This window comes from Solanum lycopersicum, chromosome 10 (assembly GCF_036512215.1).
Source record: "Solanum lycopersicum chromosome 10, SLM_r2.1".
NCBI lineage: Eukaryota > Viridiplantae > Streptophyta > Magnoliopsida > Solanales > Solanaceae > Solanum > Solanum lycopersicum.
In genome coordinates this window covers 3403998-3422524 of record NC_090809.1, presented here as the reverse complement: position 1 = coordinate 3422524, position 18527 = coordinate 3403998, and the positions used below count along the sequence as shown (strand labels likewise).

The following is an 18527-nucleotide window of genomic DNA, read 5'->3' as shown; positions in this document are numbered from 1 at the left end:
CTTAATAGATGTGTCAATTCAAAAGTAGACAAATGTTTAGCGCTGAAGGAGTAATATTCTTACTGTTTTAATATATGTGACATATTTTATTTTTTGAGTTTAAGTCTGATCGAAAATTTGTAATAAAATTATATATATATATATATATATATATATATATATATATATAAAAGTTATGTAAAAAGTACTATAAATCAGTATATTAATTAATAATTTAAAATATTTAGAACATCCATGAAAATTTTACAGTTAAATTTATTTAAACCTTAAAATTTGAAAAATGTGTTGGGACGGCAAATAGTAACATATGCGACCCAAATTCAGAGCATCTGAAAGTGTCCAATCATGATAATAATGTAAATTTATGTTTGTTTTGAAATTAAAAAATATAGATTTTCTAGTTATATATTTTTTTAATATACAAATAAATATTTTATAATTGTGAAAACTATCAAATCTTTTGACTAATTTTTATATAATCTTATCAAATGCGCAAAATTATACTCCCTCTGTTTAAAAAAGACTGTCATTATTTTCTTTTTAGTTTGTTTAAAAAAGAATGATCCCTTTCCTTTTTTGGCAACAATTTAACTTTAACTTTCCACGTGATATGTTTAAGACCATAAGATTAAAGGGTACTTTTGATACATTTGACATAACTTTAATTTATAACCACAAAATTAAAAATCCTTCTTTCTTTCCTTAAGCTTCATTTCAAGTCAAACTAGGTTATCCTTTTTTAAACGGATAGAGTAATTCGTAACCAAGGAAGGTATCAATATGTCCTTGTTGGGTATATAGTGCATAACAATCCTACGGCCCGTTATTTTAATAAGTCACATATTTTCATGTTGTTTTATGAATAAATGTTTATAATTATATGTTATTATAAAAATTTTAAAACACGTATAAGATCATTAGTCAACAATAATAGTAACTAACTATTTTTTACTATAATCTTTCCACATGGTGTATATAATCTCTTCTGCAAGTTTGACGGCAAATCAAAAGTGATTGAAACCATCATCAAATTTATCTTTTAAAAAAATTAAAATCGAGAGATTCATCATGTCGATTTTATATAGTATAAAATTTTCTATTCTTACAACATTATATGTCAATAATAAATTGATATACTTCAACAAGTAAATACAGGTTTTTAGTTTATATTGTTGCAAAGTATTTTTACTGAACAAAATAAGGTTTTTTTTCTCAAATACAGTTATTATTTGTAGTAAAACTATAAAAAGTCGACTGAATGTTAAAAAATAGATAAAAGTTTGAAGAAGATTAAAATTTGCACCGGTACAACAAACACAAAGAATTATTTATGCTCCATGTGAAAATACAAGAATGACTTTAAATCATAATCCAAAGTAGGGGTAGCAAAACGGGTAAATAATATGGATATCTATTCATATTACCCATATTAAATGAATTTGGTATCCAACTCATTTGAAAATGGATAAAAAACAAGTAATACCCATATTATCCATTTATAAATGGGCAGTTCAATGGATAAAATAGGTAAAAACAAACCAAAAAAAAAAGTGATAAAGGATTGGATAATAAGAATTTTTTTTTTTTGAAAAAAAATCATAAGAAAACATGAAACTTTTTTTTACATTTATTTGGGATAGGGGTGGTAGGGATGGAGTGGAGGTGGTGGGGGTAAGAGGGGTTCTAAGGGATGGGGTTATAATTTTTTTTTCAAAAAAAATTAATGAAAAAATTAATTATTTTTTTTGGGACGAGGTGTTGAAGGGGGTGGAAAGGATCAAAATAATTCCTGTTCTTTGGGTTAAGACTCAAAGTGATCCTTGAATTTTCACATGAAGCACTAATAGTCCCTCATGTTTGCAATATTGGTGCACTTTTGGTCCTCCTTCAAAATTTTGCCTATTTTTTGCATTGATTTATCCATGACCTATGTATGAGATGTCTAATCGTCATTTTATATATTTAGTAGAAATAACAACTCTATATCAAAGAATGTGAGAAGAAAAACACTTTATTTTGTTTAGTAGAAATTGTATTGCTGGTAAAGTCGAAAAGTTCATCACAATATTTTCACGCGCAATAGTATAATTTTTTCTTTTCCTGCAAAGTCATATGTTAAGATATTCTTAGTTTAGCTGCAGTAATATTTCTAGTGAACAAAACAAGATGTTTTTCTTATCACATTCTCTCAGATAGAGTTATTATTTCTATTATATATATATAAAAAAAACGATTACACATTCTTTATATAAATTTTTGGACAAGATCAATGTTAAAAAATAGGCAAAATTTGAACGTTAACCTAAAGATGAGGGATTATTTTGAGCCTTCCCTCTTGGGGGGGGGGGGGGGAGTTCGTAGGGGTAGGGGGATAGGGGGTGTGGTAATTTTTCTTGAATGGGGTGTGGGGGCAGGGGGAGGCTGGTAGGGGTAGGGGGTGTGGGATGGGGGGGGGGGGGATTGATAGGGGGGTAATTTTGTTAAAAAAGATTAATGATTTTTTTTAAAAATTTTGTTAATTTATTTTGGGATGAGGTGTGGGAGGGGTAGGGGGTGGTAAGAGTAGGGGGGTGGGAGGCATGTAGGAGTCGGGTGAAATTTTTTATTTTTTCTTTATATATTTTTTACATTTTTTTGGGGTGGGGTGCCTGATATGGTGGATTTTATTTTTTTTAATAAGAACTTTAATATAATATGGGTAATATGATTATCCATTTAAAATATGAGTCAAATCAGATAACTTACCTATTTTTATTTAACTCGTTTTTTTATCGATTCATATTCGACTCGATTCACTATTTTGTCACTCTCAATCCAAAGATAAGTGTTTATTTTGCAGTTTTTCTCTTTAAAAATTAGTTTAATTTTACTTTGTTCTAAAACACTCATTTTTTAAATAATTTATTTGTGTATCATAACACAAATTGGTCCTATGGTCTAGTGGTCAGGACATTGGACTCTGAATCCAGTAACCCGAGTTCAAATCTCGGTAGGACCTCTTCTTATTTTTTCCTTTTTTCCATACGCCATATATTGATTCGATATAAATTTTTAATGCTCGTATGTATTTATTTTATTTGTTAAAAATAATTTTTATCGCATATATCGTATTAGTTTAATATAAATATTTAAAATTGATATATATTTATCCGAAAGATAATCAATCTATAACACTCTCAATTCAACATTACTTTTAACAATTTTGCCTATTAAAACATATATATGACACAAAAATGAACACAAATTACTGATCAAGAAGTTAAATTTGTCTGGTTACAAATGCGATACTTCTAATCGTGTTATTCTGAAATTAATCATCATATCATATCTTTGAGGGGATAAATATTTGATAATCGAACATGATCAAATATTATTTAAATGTCAACGTTCGTATTTTCAATCATCAAATAAATATAAAATTAAAGTTTAAAAGAATTTAAAAACTCTAAAACTATTTCTTTTCAAACTTGAAATTAAATAATTCAAAGTTTAAAGTTAGAAATAATGAACCTATTTAACAGTCGCACATTTTTTAAATAATCTCTATATATTATTTTTTCTAAAGTATTTATTTTTATTATCAAATTTAGAGAAAAAAACAACATTGAACACCCGGAAATTAAGCAGCTTGAGCCTAAATAAAACATAGAAAAAATAATTTTCAAAAAATTGACTTTCATTTCTCTTCTTTTTTTTCTCTCTTTTGGAAACAAAAGAGAAATACAAATTCAAAGCTTGTCCATGGGGATTTTTCAATAACCTTTAGAGGTTCAAGAGTTTGCCAAAATTTTTTTATCTTACTAACTTTTTGAGTTTTTTTTTTATTTAAAAAAAACATTTTTTTTCATTAATCTAATTTTTTGGAAATTTGAATGTTCTTTATAATTTTCATCCTCCTTAATTGTTTGAATTTTCTTTATTATTCAGCAAAATCTTGGTTTTTATTTGTCAAAACCAAGAAAGCTGAATTTTTTTTAATTAGAAATTGTTATTTTTATTGGTTGCAAATGCAATCTGGGGAATGTTCTTTTGTGTCTCCTCATTCCCCACCCTGGAACTTCTCTACATTTGAGGTAACTTTTTAATTATTTGTTGCGGAAATTTTAGTAGCTCAGTTATTTAATTGCCTAAATATTTTACCTTATTTGTTCGTAAATATTATATTCTCCGCCTTTGTAATCCCCTTCCTCATTTCTCCTTTTAAATGTGAAAAAAATACCTTTGTATGTGGTTATAATATTGAAGAATGTGTAATTTTTTCTGCTTTTGTTACATATAAAAAAAAGAAGAGAAAAATAGAAAATATTTGAATTTGTGTTTTCATTATTTCAATAGGTTACATGCTAAGGAACAAAGTTGGGTGGACATACTTATCCCATACTTATATTGGTGGGGGAAGGAAATACTTTATGAAAGTAATCGAGTTATGCATAAGCTGGTCCAAGACCATATCTAAGAATTTTAGAGTGCATTGATATTAAATTATCTGACAATCTCGTTTAAGCTAAGTTATGCGTAAGCTGGTCCAAGACCATATATAGGAATTTTGGAGTGCATTGATATTAAATTATCTGATAATCTCGTTTAAAAGCTTAAATTGTTAGATAGAGTGTATTGTTAATTACTTAATGATGTTTTCAACGCGTCCTTTTACTCTACCTCCTTTTCTTAGGACAAAGCTTGTGTATCTTTTTTTGACAATAGATCATGATGATTAGGCTAGTTTATAACCTCGGCCTCTATCTGCTATGTTATCATGTTGAATTGTGTTGCCACCTCATCTAAAACGTGAGTTGTGCTAGAGAGAGCATACTCTTAGTTATTTTAAACTATGTGTGAACTTGGAAACCTCCGCGTCGACCATGATGTAGCATAACTTCAGTAAGAATAGTTTGTTAAGAACGGAATGTTGGGAATTGTGTGACCACCTTATCTAAAAGCTTAAACTGTAAGATAGAGAATACTATTGATTGTTTAGTTATATCTTCAATGTATCCTTTTAAGTGCGGGCTTGACTCTTTTTCTTATGCTAATCACATCGAATATTTTGTTGTCGATGATGGCTGACTATGAGTCTATCTTGTACCCAAGACGCGATATGCTATGTTATCATGTTGAATTGTGTGATCAGTAATCATCTCATCTAAAAGTTGAAGCTACTATATCTGTAATCTAAAGTTTAAGTTTTTGAGAAATATCTTTTACCTTGAAACTGAAGTTGTTCATCTTGTATTTGGACACATCGATGATCTTCCTGTCGTAGAGTAAATTAAAGGGACTGGAGCACTCAAACACAAGTTGCATTTTTCGGCATTTGATTGCATATCACGACTTTTGTATTGACAGGAAGATGAAATGCATGAAACCGAAATGACATCCTCCATAGTAGTGTCGAAAAGTTTTAATGCAAGTGCAACCAAAGGCTCCAGAGTTCACAATTCGTGTGGGGTGGCAGGCAACTTCGTTATAATGACAGCGCTAAGGAGCAAGATCCTTACCTTGAGAGATTTGCTTGACTTATCGCCGTGTTTTGGCTCTGCATCCCTAAATGAGGTATTGTTTCTGTCACTTTTGATGCAATCTGCTGTTTTCTTGTAGTGTTCAGATTAGAACAATGACAAGTCTTTTTAATATATGAGTAATTTTCGACAGCTGCTGATATTAACATTGAAGGATCTGCATAAGATGTATCCTTCCGTCAACACGAATGTTCCATTGTCAAGTATTGATGGAGTAGGAATGGATCAGGTTACCTATTTACTCACTGAATTGTGTTCTTTACATTTCAAACAGTTCTCCTATAGCAGATTGTATCTGTGATCACAAAACTGTCATGTTTATGTTAGGCACTACAATGCTTTTGTGATACTTTGAAATTTATCGGGGCAATATGGACGGGTGATGATGAATTCATAATGAAATTAGACGAGGAGTACAGTAATCTCCACAATGATCTAAGACGTTATGGTACGTCATAATGTTATGTAGAAGTTGTTTGTTTACCTCTTTGTTCTGAGAACTGAATCGTGTTATTGTTTCGTTTGATAGCTAGGTTGAGTTGGTAGACACGAAGTGTTTTATTTACTTAACGGTTACTCTTCAGGATTGGTATTGCTTGACGAGATGATTAAACTAGCCACCGAAAGGGTGTTTGATATGATGGACGAGGATGACCAGACGAGAGATGAAAGTCCTTCATCCGATGCATTTAGGAGGGCTCTTCCGGAGTCTCATTCGGACAACGAGTCTTGCCTCTCAAGCCCTCCACCTACCCCAACTTCAGTCCTCTCCTCAGCAATTAGTGCTTCACTGAAGAGTGAACTCAAGGCTCAAGAAACTGAGAAGCCGAATCCTATCGATGTAAAACGCCTCTATTTTGACTTGCTCCCTTATGCAACAGATCAAGATCCAAATTATGTTGTTCAGATAGCAACAAACTTCAGCGACCAAAACTCAGAATTACAAGTAAAGGTTGGTTCTGAAGCGAAAGCAGGGGATGCTTGTGAATTTGGCCAAGATTTTGAAATGTTGGACTCAGCAGATATTTTACTAACTGATATGGATGATGTATCAGAAAACGGAGGAACTCGTCGAACTGGCTCTACAAATTATCAGCTATTGTCAAGTCGTGTCTCATTAGACGTGGTTTTACCTCCATCTACACTCTCCGAGTTGAGATCAAATGTCGAAGAACAAGCCGCAGCTACACTAGCACCATTCACATTATCTTCAAATGTCATAAAGTCGCCATCTTTGACATTAAGAAACATAGTTACATCTCCGTCTCCGCCTCCACCACCTCCATTGCCACCTAATACCACAACAAAAACACTTCCACCTCCACCACCTCCACCTCCCTTGACATCCGGAAATGTAATAGCACCTACGCCCCCACCACCTCCATCGCCACCTAAGATAACAACACATGTAATAACACTTCCACCTCCACCACTGCCGCCTCCCATGACATCCAGAAATGTAATATCACCTCCACCTCCACCACCACCTCCCATCGGATCAAAGGGTATGGCACCTCAACCGCCACCGATGCCTTCAAATGGAGCAGTGCCAGCACCACCTCCACCCATGCCAAAGGGAAAAGGACCGGCACCTCCACCACCACTAGGTTTTATAGGCGTGTTACGAGTCAAGAGAGCAGCCACTAAATTGAAAAGATCAACTCAAATGGGTAATCTTTATCGACTTCTCAAACTCCAAGTTGAAGGCTCTAGTTTAGATAGTACATCACATCACAAAATGGGAAAAGTTGGTGCCTCAGCAGGAGGTAAACAGGGAATGGCTGATGCATTAGCAGAGATGACAAAGAGGTAATCTTGTTTAAAATCTTCACTAATTATTCCGTGGAATTTCGTATTTCTACAGGAGTTCGAGTTATATTTTTTTTAAAAATGTGCAATGTTTGTATCAGGTCAGCGTATTTCCATCAAATTGAAGAGGATGTTAAAATTTACGCGAAAACAATCAAGGAGATAAACACAGCCATTACTTCTTTTAAAACATCAGATATGTCCGAGCTCATTAAGTTTCACGAATATGTAGAATCTCACCTTGAGAAATTAATCGATGAATCTCAGGTTCGTATATCTTCCCTCCATTTTTCAATTTGTTAGTCTGGTTTTACACTTGACCTTGAGTTTAAGAAAGTTATGAAAGACTTTCGAATCTTGTGGTAACATAAGATACGTAGAATGTACCAAAATGCCCTTTTTCGCGGTTTTAAACATGTCACGTGGAAAATTATAATTAAAGAAAGAGACATTATTTCTGAAATGGAGGAAGTGTCTATCTACTATGTTCATACTTCTTCCGTTATTCCCATATCACGATGTTGGCTTCAACCTTTCTTGCTATAGGTGCTAGCAAGATTTGAAGATTTTCCTACGAAAAAGTTGGAAGAACTCAGAATGGGAGCAGCATTATATTCCAAGCTAGACACAATAGCCACTACTCTACGAAATTGGTCGATAGTCTCCCCTGTTGGCGAACACCTTGACAAAGCTGAGAGTTACTTTAACAAGGTACAAGTTACCAACTCCCTGAATTTAAGTACTCTTCATATAATAGCTAACAAGTAATTCTGTCGTGTAGATCAAAGTAGAAATTGATACACTGGAACGAATAAAAGACGAAGAGGCCAAGAAATTTATAAGCCATAACATTCATTTTGATTTCGGCATCCTCATTCGTATCAAAGAACTAATGATAGATGTTTCCTCAAACTGCATGGAACTTGCCTTGAAGGTTAGTACAATGTAGCGCGCTAGCTAGTTATATGTCGTGTGAAGTATAATTTCTACTGAAAGTTAGACCCTTTTTTTAGAAAAAATAATACTTGAATGTTGAATCAGGAGAGTAGAGAAGCAAAGACAAAGGAAAACAGAAGAGGTGGATCGAAAAATGGATCACGTGAACTGTTATGGAAGGCCTTCCAGTTCGCGTTCAGAGTCTACAGTTTTGCTGGTGGACAAGATGATCGCGCTGACAAGTTGACAAGGGAGTTAGCTCAAGAAATTCAAACAGATCCTAATCAATAGACATATCGTTATGCTCATAAGGCGGATGCATATGGAGCTTTCAAACAATGGGTATGACAATTGAACTCAATATTCTCGACATGGAATATAAATTAAAAAAACAAAAATAAGATAGTAATATATGTTTTAAACCCGTAATTTTAAAAGTACAATGAGTTTCAGTGCTTAAATATCTCATAGGGTGAACCTATCAAGTTTAAATCCTGAATCTGCTTCTTCTGGTTCTACTATTTCTTAATAGTAATGTCAATGATGTTGGCGATATGAAGTCATTGTGTAGATGCATTTCGGAAATTTTTTGTAGCATGTTCGTAGAACTAGATCGTCTATTCTGTTATAATAAAACGACTTGTAACTTCAATATTTGCTATACAATCTTTTCTAGTTCTTTTGAAGTTGTAATATTTGTTATACATATGGAGACTAATGTTATATCTCAACTTTCTGTTGACCCTCAAACTATGTTCTTGATATTTGTTGGCAGTCCTCAGTGATAGTCGCGATAGAAGAGAAGGTTTCATCGGAACAATTATTTATTTTTGTTTAGAATTTCTCGTCTATATGAGAGGAAATGACAAGAAGATACTGGAACGACAGGAAATGAATCATAGAGTTGTATAACGTCTCACCCTTCTTTCTTCATAGTTAGATGAAATGCATCTAAGGTACATCAATAAGTAGGTATGGGAGGATTAAAGTCGTATCCTCAAGGACAAATGATTGATTTACCTATGCAAAAATAAACTGTTGAGCAACTTTCACCTTTAGCAAACACGAGGTATTCCAGAAATATTTGCAATCTAGTAAATAACAAACTCATTATTTGATCTTTTATAATATATAATTACCAAATGAAACTACCCCTCCCCCCTCCTCCTCGATGTGGCTATATATAATATGTCAAAAAGAAATGTACAAGATTTTTCATGAATCAATTTAAACCAACATATCAACCCATTTTTAATAAGCTTATATAGATTGAATTGAGCTAATAAATAGACGAATCAATGAGTAATCCAAATTCAAACGAAACATAATTTCATGGATCGATTTTACCACCTCTAAATTAATCAACTCTCTCACCCCCAACCCAAAATAAAAACAGCCAAAACCAAAAGAGAGGATGAAAGGAAATTAAAAGTACAAAAAACTTAGAAAATTGCATAAGGTGTTTATGGGCATGAGTTAGGTCAATTGCCTCCTTGCAACTCCACAGTTCAAAATCGAATCGAAATCGATAAGGCGAATCGATAAAAAAATTATTAGTTTATAGTATTGGGTTATTGATTTAGTGGTTTTGATAACGGTTTTGATTTTTTTTTTAATCGGGTTATCGATTCGTAACGGTTTGAAGTTTTTTCTTAACGGGTTAACCGATAACCCAATAGTAAATCAAATAATTATATTTATACTATTTTGTCTATAAAGTCCTCGACTCAGAGTTTAATTTCCTACTTTTATTTTTGGTTGTCTCAAACACTTGATTATTCTGCAATATAAAAGTGTTTGCTTTTGAGAAAGATGTAACTTGTGAACTCAAGTGCATGTTTATTTGGTTTGTCACCTTGTTTCTAAGTGATTTTCAATATTTTTTTTGTGTTAAATCTTAACAGTTAAATCGATAACCATCAAAAACCGATAAATCAATAACCGATGATCCAATATCTTAATGGTTCTTTAACGGTTTAGCATCTCTACAAACCGATAACCAATAAGTCAATCCGATAAACTTCAAATTCGAATCGAACCGACCGCGCCCTACCCACAACTAACCTTCTTCCTAATAACAAGTACCTTCCCAAGAATTACAACTTTTTGGCTTATGAATTTTATGAAATAAGTTCAAATATTTTCAATTAGTCTTTCTCTGTTTCATTATTATATGAATTTTTATGAAATAAGTTCAAATATTTTCAATTAGTCTTTCTCTGTTTCATTATTATATGAATTTTTATGAAATAAGTTCATAAAACCTCTTATTATAATGGTAACAATGAGTTAAGCAACTATAACAACAACTACTTGAGCTTTCTTTTTCTAAAAACAATTTTTCAATAGTTTTTTTTTAAAATTAAGTGAGCAACATGTCATTAGTTCCAATCATCATGAGTGTTTCATTTATGTTTAGCGGATAAAATGTTAATGTATTTTTAATATCTATGTACTTGACGATACAAATCATGTTTACAAAATGAAACAACTTATTTGATACTGAAATATCGTAATTGACTCTATAATATGGTGTAATTGTATATATAATCTTTTAATGAGCATGAAAAAGCTATAAAAATAAAAGAAAGGAAATTCTAACAATGAGTTATGTTTAGTGGATACAATGTTAATGTATTTTTAAAATATATGTAAAGTCGATATAAATAACTTATTTGATAAAGTATATGTATAGTTTTTCTAATGAACGTGAAAACAACTCAAAAGTCAATTCAAACCAAATACAGTTAAATGCGTAGAAAAACACTATTTAAATAGAGTTAATTAAATTTGATTGACATAAATTGAAATATAATCCACCTAATAAACAAAAGGAATTATTTTATTTTATTTTTAAAAAAAATATTAAAGAATAACGCGCCAGGTAGGGGTCGAACCTACGACTTTCTGCTTAGGAAACAGACGCTCTATCCACTGAGCTACAGGCGCTTTGTTGATATATTCATGCAGTTTATGCTATTTTATATTAATTTGAAAGGAAATCCCTAGTACTATTTGTTAAAAAAAAAGAAATTATTCGATTGTGATTTTATCAAGCATTATTAAATATGCAGATAGTATATTATTTTGTGATGTTTAGTCAAGTAAATACAAAGAGGCGGTTACAAATATCTTGAGTTTATTATTTAAGAAATTGCGAGTATTCAAAGTTTTGTGTGATAAGAAAGTGGAAGTCTATTAGGTGATAATTAAATCAATTATGTCGTATAAGATCACGTTTTGACCTGTCAAGATTTTCAACATTTGAAACAGGAAAGTTGTAAAAATGAAGATGGTGCATATGTTGGCATACTCGAAGAGATACATTCAAAAACAAAGATATCACGGACAAGTTGCAATTGATTTCGATGGAGATTTCAAGTTGTGGAAGTGAGGCTGAAATAGTTTGAACTTGTGAATAAGAGATGACCATATATAGGAAGTTGCGGAAGACATTTATTATGATATAAGGTTAGTAGGTACGTTGTAGAGCGTTATTTTGGTTTTCCTTCCATACTATAAGTTTTAACATTACTCTTATAGTTTCTTGTCAAAGGTTTTTTTATTTTTATTTGGTGTTTCTTGTACTTTGATTATTGTATAATTATGCTAAAATTATTGTTCAGAAGGATTTGATATTTTATCATGACCTCTTCACTTTTATTACTTTTTTTATACCATTTTAAATGATTTTTTATTCAATCGAAATCTATAAAAAAAATAATTTTTCTATCCTTTACATAAGATCTGTGTATATTTTATTCTGTATACTTGAATGGTTGTAGTAGTCGTTTAGAAAGATATTGTCAAACATAACTACTTATAATTTGAATAAGAAAATAATCATATAAGAATATATTGTTTTTAAAATTACTTATATATCGAAATAATATATTTTTTTAAATTAAGATATAAAAAATTGAAAATAAATTTACAATTTGATTCATTTTTGAACAATTTTTTTTTTTTAAGATAAACCCCCTAAAACCTCAACAAAGCCCTTTTACCTCTGCTAGAAGCCTCAACAAACATGGCCACTATCACCGCCAGGTCCCTCCTTCGCTCCGCCACTTTCTCCGGCCGAACAGCTGCCGTTAGACTTGCCGGAGGCTCCAAGCCGAAGGTATCCTCCTCTCCTTTTCGTATTCCTTCACAGAAACCCATCGCCGCTCGCATTTTCAGGTCAATTTGCCACAACCCTTCTTTTGTACATTTTCAGCAATTATTTTAGTATTTATACTTAATAATTCTCTTACCTATGCTATTGATCCAGATTGATTAGTTATATGCACATATATATGAAAATTTAATTATTTTTCTCACTAATTTTTGTATATGATATTGATCCAGATCGAATTTTTCTTTGTATTTTGTAGGTTACCTGTTGAAATGAGTTGTGTAAGTGTTGAAACGATGTTTCCATATCACACTGCTACGGCTTCAGCATTGCTGAATTCAATGCTATCTGCTACTCCTCGAAGCTATGGTTGGACTCTTGAAGGTAAATTTTACTTCTTTTTGAATTATTGTATGGACACATTACGAGAATTAGTTTGTTGGATGCACGATTATGCGTATATAATGCTCATCAATGTCCTCCATATGAAGAATTTACATTTGCACTAAGTTGTTAAAAGATTATGCTATGTAAACTTTTACTTGTTTGGGTATTAGCCTATATTTGCATTGCATCTACTGCATTTAGGAGTATGAAATGTTTGCATTTGTTTGAGCGTTGAGTGTTTGATGAACCCCTTTGTTAGGGAGTACTATACCCCCAATGTGGGACTCTCCGGCATGAATCCGGATTTAATCGGGCTCCAATTTGGGTTTGGGAACCTAAAATTAAAGATATCAAGATATGTTGACATGTTGTGAAGCCTTAAAATATACAATTGATGTTTTTGTTGTGCCTTCCTGATTGTAGATTGATGCAGCAATACGTATTTCTTGCAGATTTGTGAATTGTGCAGCTGATATTAATTGTTGATGAGTTAATTTCATAGTAAGCCTCAAGAAAACTAAATCTCACTGTATGTCAGACCAAAAGTTGCTTAGCATATACACTTTTCCTTTCCAGTGTTGTTGTTAAGATGTAAGCGACGTTCTAATGCTTGGTATTAAGCTAGATTGCAATGATGATGTATGATGAATGTCAAAGAGTTCTAGTGGGGTTTGTATCCATGCGGTTTAAGAGAATAATAGTAGAATACGGATATGAGAACACGGCCTTGACTTGTCGCCTGTGCCTTTTATCTCATCTCATCACAATTGGTAGTGTTAGATAAAGCAATATACTACATGATTTTAGTTTCCTGGAATATTTCTGGTACTTCTAATTATGTCCCTTATGATATATATTTACTCACTTCTAAAAAGATTGTTGTGTCTTTATTTCTTGTATCCATCTAAGATCTTTTAACTTCTAACCCGTAGAGTTGTAGACTCATTAAGTGGCATTGAGATGAATAAAAGCCCCTAAAACTGCAAAAGTCTTCTCCTATCCCAATTGTTTTCTCGTTTTGCTGGGGAGGGAGGGGAGCAGAGCAGATTTCATTTGGTATTCTCTCAAGCTTGTATGCTTGCTCTGTTGTTGGACAACCGAAGTTAAAAAGAGAAGTTCTTGTACAAGTTGAAATGCTGGTTATCAACTTACGGAGGCCATAGAGAGAGGGTCACGATAACATAAAAAAAAGAGAAGTCCTTGTACAAGTTGAAATGCTGGTTATCAACTTACGGAGGCCATAGAGAGAGGGCCACAATAACATAAGATTTTTACTTCTGCAGAGCACTAGAGTTCTGAGTCTGAACCTCGATTAGTAAATTGCGAACCTGATGAAATAGGACCACTTCCACCATATGGAACATTATCATCCTTGAACAACATATTATGCATTCTCAGATTGAATGCAGACTTTGCTTGATGTATGTGATGTGATTTTTCTGTACTTGTCTGATTAGATTATTTGCAAAGTACTTCTTCTTGTAGATTTTGTGAATCATGTGGCTACGAGATTGTTAAAGAATTAATTTTCTAAATAAGCTCAAGTATCAGTGAACTATGAAGGTCTGAAACTTAACATATATCTTTTGGCCTTTGTCATCGTAGTTCTTACTGATTAAATCATATGCTTAGATTCATTCTAATACTTGGTATTCAACCAGATTGCAACGATGATTTATGATGAATGTCAGAAGGTTCAAGCGAAGTTTTACCATGCGGTCTATGGACTAAGAGAATGTCTGAACGTAGGGCACGATAGGTGCTCCAAAGAAACATATGTTTTCTCCTGTAACTGCCATTTGATTTTTGGTCTAAATGAATACATCTATCGTAATTTTGATGCTGACCCCAACTTCACTGAATTATGGATCCTACTCGAGTGTTATTTTATGACTCCAAGTATTTATAGAGTTGAACCACTCTTGACTCAACCAAGGATATGTTGTTTTCTTCATTGACAACAAAATTTGCAGGCTCAGCAACTTCAATGAGGATTTTGTCAACAGGTAACCTCGTAGACCCTCTTAATCATGTAACGTTTATACGATGAGTGATAGTGGTTCTGGCTTCATCGAGTCAACTGCATTTTAAGTTGAAAGATGTAACCACAACCCAATTGTGTACTCTATTTCTCAACCCTTACATACAACAACGACAACATACTCTGTGTAGTCCCACACGAGTAGAGTCTGAGGAAGGTAATGTGTACGATGGACCCTCGGCCCATGTAGTAATGTACTCAACCGGTCAACCCTAAGATTTTTCTCGAGGAAATCAACACCTTCAAATATAAGGGCAGCTTGGCCTGGATCCCGCTTTCCTTTTTAGCCTATTTCAAAAGGGGTCACTTACGTTCTTTTTTCGGTAATTCTTTCATTTCAACTATTTTTCTCGTTGACATGTTAAATACATCGAGATTCAAAAGTGTTTGTTACTTTGTTTGAACATGGAAAATGGAGTCATCATAGGCTAGTCAAGCATTTTTTTTCTGGTTGAGATTACTTTAGTTTAAGCATTAGATAACAATCATTGTGTGTTGAATTGGTCAAACAAATATTTTCTAGTGAAACTCAACTTTTATTATTATATTCATCCACGTTCTAATGCCACATATTTTTTCCCCTCAACTTTTCTTTTTTTTATTTCCATATACTTTCACTATTTTATTGATAGTTATATAAAAATAATAATAATTATGCATGTTGGGATCAAAACAATGACATGTCCCTAAAATAAGGGGAAAAAACTTTATAGTAAAAGCTACTCTAATATATCTTTTTTATCAATTTTTTTATTTGGACAATGTTTCCTACTTTTGCTAACACGTCAATTTCATTGCCCTTTTTTTTCCTTATAAAGACGTGTTAAACTGTTAATTATTCTCTAAGCTTTGTAAAAAAAAAAAATATTCTTGTTTCAAAAGGTTAAAAAATTAAAGAGAAAAATAATTATCTTTTTTCAATTTCACTTACTCTTATAAAAGAATTAACGTGACACATCTCTTAATCAGCAATGTATTGTACTTATTAAATTAATTTTATTCATAATATTTTAAAACTTTAAATTTGATTTCTATTATTTTATATAATTATATAAAATTAAAAATGTTTTTTTAAAAAAAAATAATAATTTTCTCCTAGTTATTAAAATTAGAAAAAGTAAAATGAAAAGAAGGCTAATTAATTAAATATATTAGATATAAAGATGGTGAAATTAGTTGAATTGTTCGAAAATTAATTCGAATATTACGATTATAAAAGAAAAATATAAAGGAAAATAAAGAAATATAGTGTAGCAGCCGTCCACGCTCTTTTTCTTCCGACAGCCGCCCACACTCTTACACCAATAATATATTCTCTTTATTCATCGTATCTATATCCGAGATTTCGAGTTTAAATTTTGATTAGGCGAATAATTTCTTATTTTTATTATTAATTAAAAAATATTATTAGCGAGAGGTGATTATTAGACATTAATATGATACAGTTTCAACTTACTGAAGACTTGACTTTGAAATAGAAAATTATAAAGGATACATATTATCATTCAATTTTTATTACATCCTCTGTTCGGTATTATTTTTCATGGTTATTATATTTAGAGTCAAACTATAAAAACTTTGACTAACATTTTAAGATGCATTTTTTAATTATATTAGTATGCAAAAAATTGTAATTTATAGTACTTTTCATATAGTTTCAGAATATCTGTTTTTCTTTAAATATCGAAGTAATCTGATCTAATTTACCTTTAAAAATTAGTCAAATTAACTTTCGATAAGCGTAACATGACAAATATTTCTGAACGAAGAGAGTACTATATATTGTTTCTTGTACTTTAGTCATCGTACTATATTTATTGTTTAGGAATTTTATGAGTATTAATTTTATATTAATGAAATAAAATGGGGACCAATATTTGAATGAGGTCATTCTAGTTTGCTGACTTTAAATAGCTTCCTCTAATATCCATTCTTCAAATTATATTCGAAAATATTAAAATGACAGCTACTCTTTAGAATAATATTTATAGCAAGTAATTGATTTCCAACATTTAAAGTGTCTTTCAAAAAAAAATAAAAAATTGTGGTCCTTCCCAATTGCTTCACAACTACAATAGAATTTAAATCAGTGTGTTAGGCCAAATTTTTTTAAAAAAAATAAAATACTAAAACAGTATGAATAATTTTTAATTTTGACCTTACATTAATTTTTCCTTTTTTAAAAGCTTATCAATTGTAGTAGTTATCGATAAATAAACCATACATATATAAAAAAAAAAATTGTATTTCAAAAAAATTAATTTATTTTTATATTAAGATAAATAAATTAAAACGAAAATATTAATAACAAGTAAAGAAAAATTCGGTGGACGGCAAAATGAGATGGGGCCCACTCACAGAAAAAGCGGCAGCCGCGTTTTCACTTACACTTCTCATGTCCGTCTCCACATGTGGGTCCACTTCCTGTCTGCTACTCTGCGTAGTGCGTCTTAGGTACGGAGTCGCTATTATTGTTTAGATCGAAAATTTTGAAAATGGATATGAAAGTTGTTAAAATAGTAGATATTTTTTTTATCTTTTTTTATATGAAGAAAGTAAAAAGGGTAAAAAAAAAAAATTTTACTATGCTTTTGGCATATTATATCGTATAATTTGACATACGTGATATTTTATATATTCTTTGTTCCTAATTAGTAATTTGTTACTTTATCTTTTATAGTTATTTGTAATTATTTATTTATTTTGATAAATCAATAAAGAATAAAATAATTTTATTTATTGTATCCTCAATTAATTACTTTGAAAAGTTTAGAATATCTTAAAAATCTTAAACTTTTAATTTATGCATCGACAAATTTACTATGTCAATAGTTGTTTTCTTAATAGGTATGTCAATTAAGAATTTGTTTGATTAGGGACAGAGAGAGTATTCCATCTATTTCATAGTAAGTTAATTTTTTAGGCATTTTTCATTTTTTTTTTCAGATTAATTTGTATTCAAGATTACTTTTAGAATATTTTTTAATTTTATCCTTCATTAGTTTGTATTGAAATTAGTGATTAATTAATATTTAATTATTTTAATCATGAATTTGATAATAATTAAATAAAAAATGAAAAACTAAATTTACTTATATCTTAATCTATTCTTTTTAAAAGACGTGAAACACCTCAAAAATTAATTTAATACTCTCTCTATCCCTATTTAGTTGTCCACTTTACAAGTGACACACATATTAAGAGACCAATGATTATTATAGATCAGTTACAATTTTACTACTAACTTAAAAGATTATGTAACTCCCAAGTAAAATAAATGTATTTTCTAGTTCCAAAAAGCACACATTACAACTTAATAGTACTAGAAATTTTCTAGAATTAAATAAAGATATATTAGAAAAAAATATTGTTATCATTTCTTAATTTGTTAAAATGCACAAGTAAATAAAAACAGATATAAAAGGAAATATATAAAAATAGATATGAAAGAAAACATGAACAAGTAAATAGAAACGGAGAGAATATAAAACGGAGTAACAAATTTATTTAATTTCTCTTCACACACAATGACTTAAATCTTTAAATACTGCTCAAATTACGGCTAAGGGATCTGTTTTTCTCTGTGATTCTCATTAATTAACGTTGTTTTTAAAGCTTTAATTACCGGTGTGCTTACTCGAAAACAGATTCTTACCACTATTTATGTCGGGGATCCACCAACAGACAGCTAACATTACATTTTAGTTCCAAATTTACC

The 18527-nt window shown here is 31.1% G+C and overlaps 2 protein-coding genes and 2 non-coding genes across 6 annotated transcripts; 3 read left to right on the top strand and 1 right to left on the bottom strand.

The window, feature by feature from the left end:
* The first annotated feature begins 2926 nt into the window (after positions 1-2926).
* On the top strand, positions 2927-2998 carry TRNAQ-CUG (transfer RNA glutamine (anticodon CUG)). Its single transcript has one exon. It is a non-coding gene; the product is annotated as a tRNA-Gln (tRNA).
* Positions 2999-3647: 649 nt separating this feature from the next.
* LOC101245501 (uncharacterized protein At4g04980-like) lies at positions 3648-9183 on the top strand. Of its 2 annotated transcripts, XR_002028679.3 has the most exons (10): positions 3672-4073; positions 5347-5553; positions 5653-5748; positions 5847-5967; positions 6104-7328; positions 7430-7595; positions 7875-8039; positions 8110-8262; positions 8370-8606; positions 9040-9183. XR_002028679.3 is itself a non-coding variant. In XM_004248057.5 (9 exons), the coding sequence occupies exons 1-9, from the start codon at positions 3873-3875 to the stop codon at positions 8553-8555; spliced, it is 2520 nt and encodes an 839-aa protein (XP_004248105.3). In that variant the 5' UTR covers positions 3648-3872; the 3' UTR covers positions 8556-9014. The 2 variants fall into 2 exon arrangements, 1 of the variants encoding a protein (XP_004248105.3); XM_004248057.5 differs by lacking the exon at positions 9040-9183 and having other exon boundaries at positions 3648-4073; positions 8370-9014.
* Positions 9184-11140: 1957 nt separating this feature from the next.
* On the bottom strand, positions 11141-11213 carry TRNAR-CCU (transfer RNA arginine (anticodon CCU)). Its single transcript has one exon. It is a non-coding gene; the product is annotated as a tRNA-Arg (tRNA).
* A 996-nt stretch (positions 11214-12209) lies between these two features.
* On the top strand, positions 12210-14699 carry LOC101245801 (protein NUCLEAR FUSION DEFECTIVE 6, mitochondrial-like). Of its 2 annotated transcripts, none has more exons than XM_004248058.5 (3): positions 12210-12446; positions 12641-12765; positions 14430-14699. In XM_004248058.5, exons 1-3 carry the CDS (start codon positions 12295-12297, stop codon positions 14447-14449), a joined length of 297 nt encoding a protein of 98 aa, XP_004248106.1. In that variant the 5' UTR covers positions 12210-12294; the 3' UTR covers positions 14450-14699. The 2 variants fall into 2 exon arrangements, with proteins under 2 accessions (XP_004248106.1, XP_025883673.1); XM_026027888.2 differs by lacking the exon at positions 14430-14699 and adding an exon at positions 13221-13243 and having other exon boundaries at positions 12236-12446.
* Positions 14700-18527: the final 3828 nt, after the last annotated feature.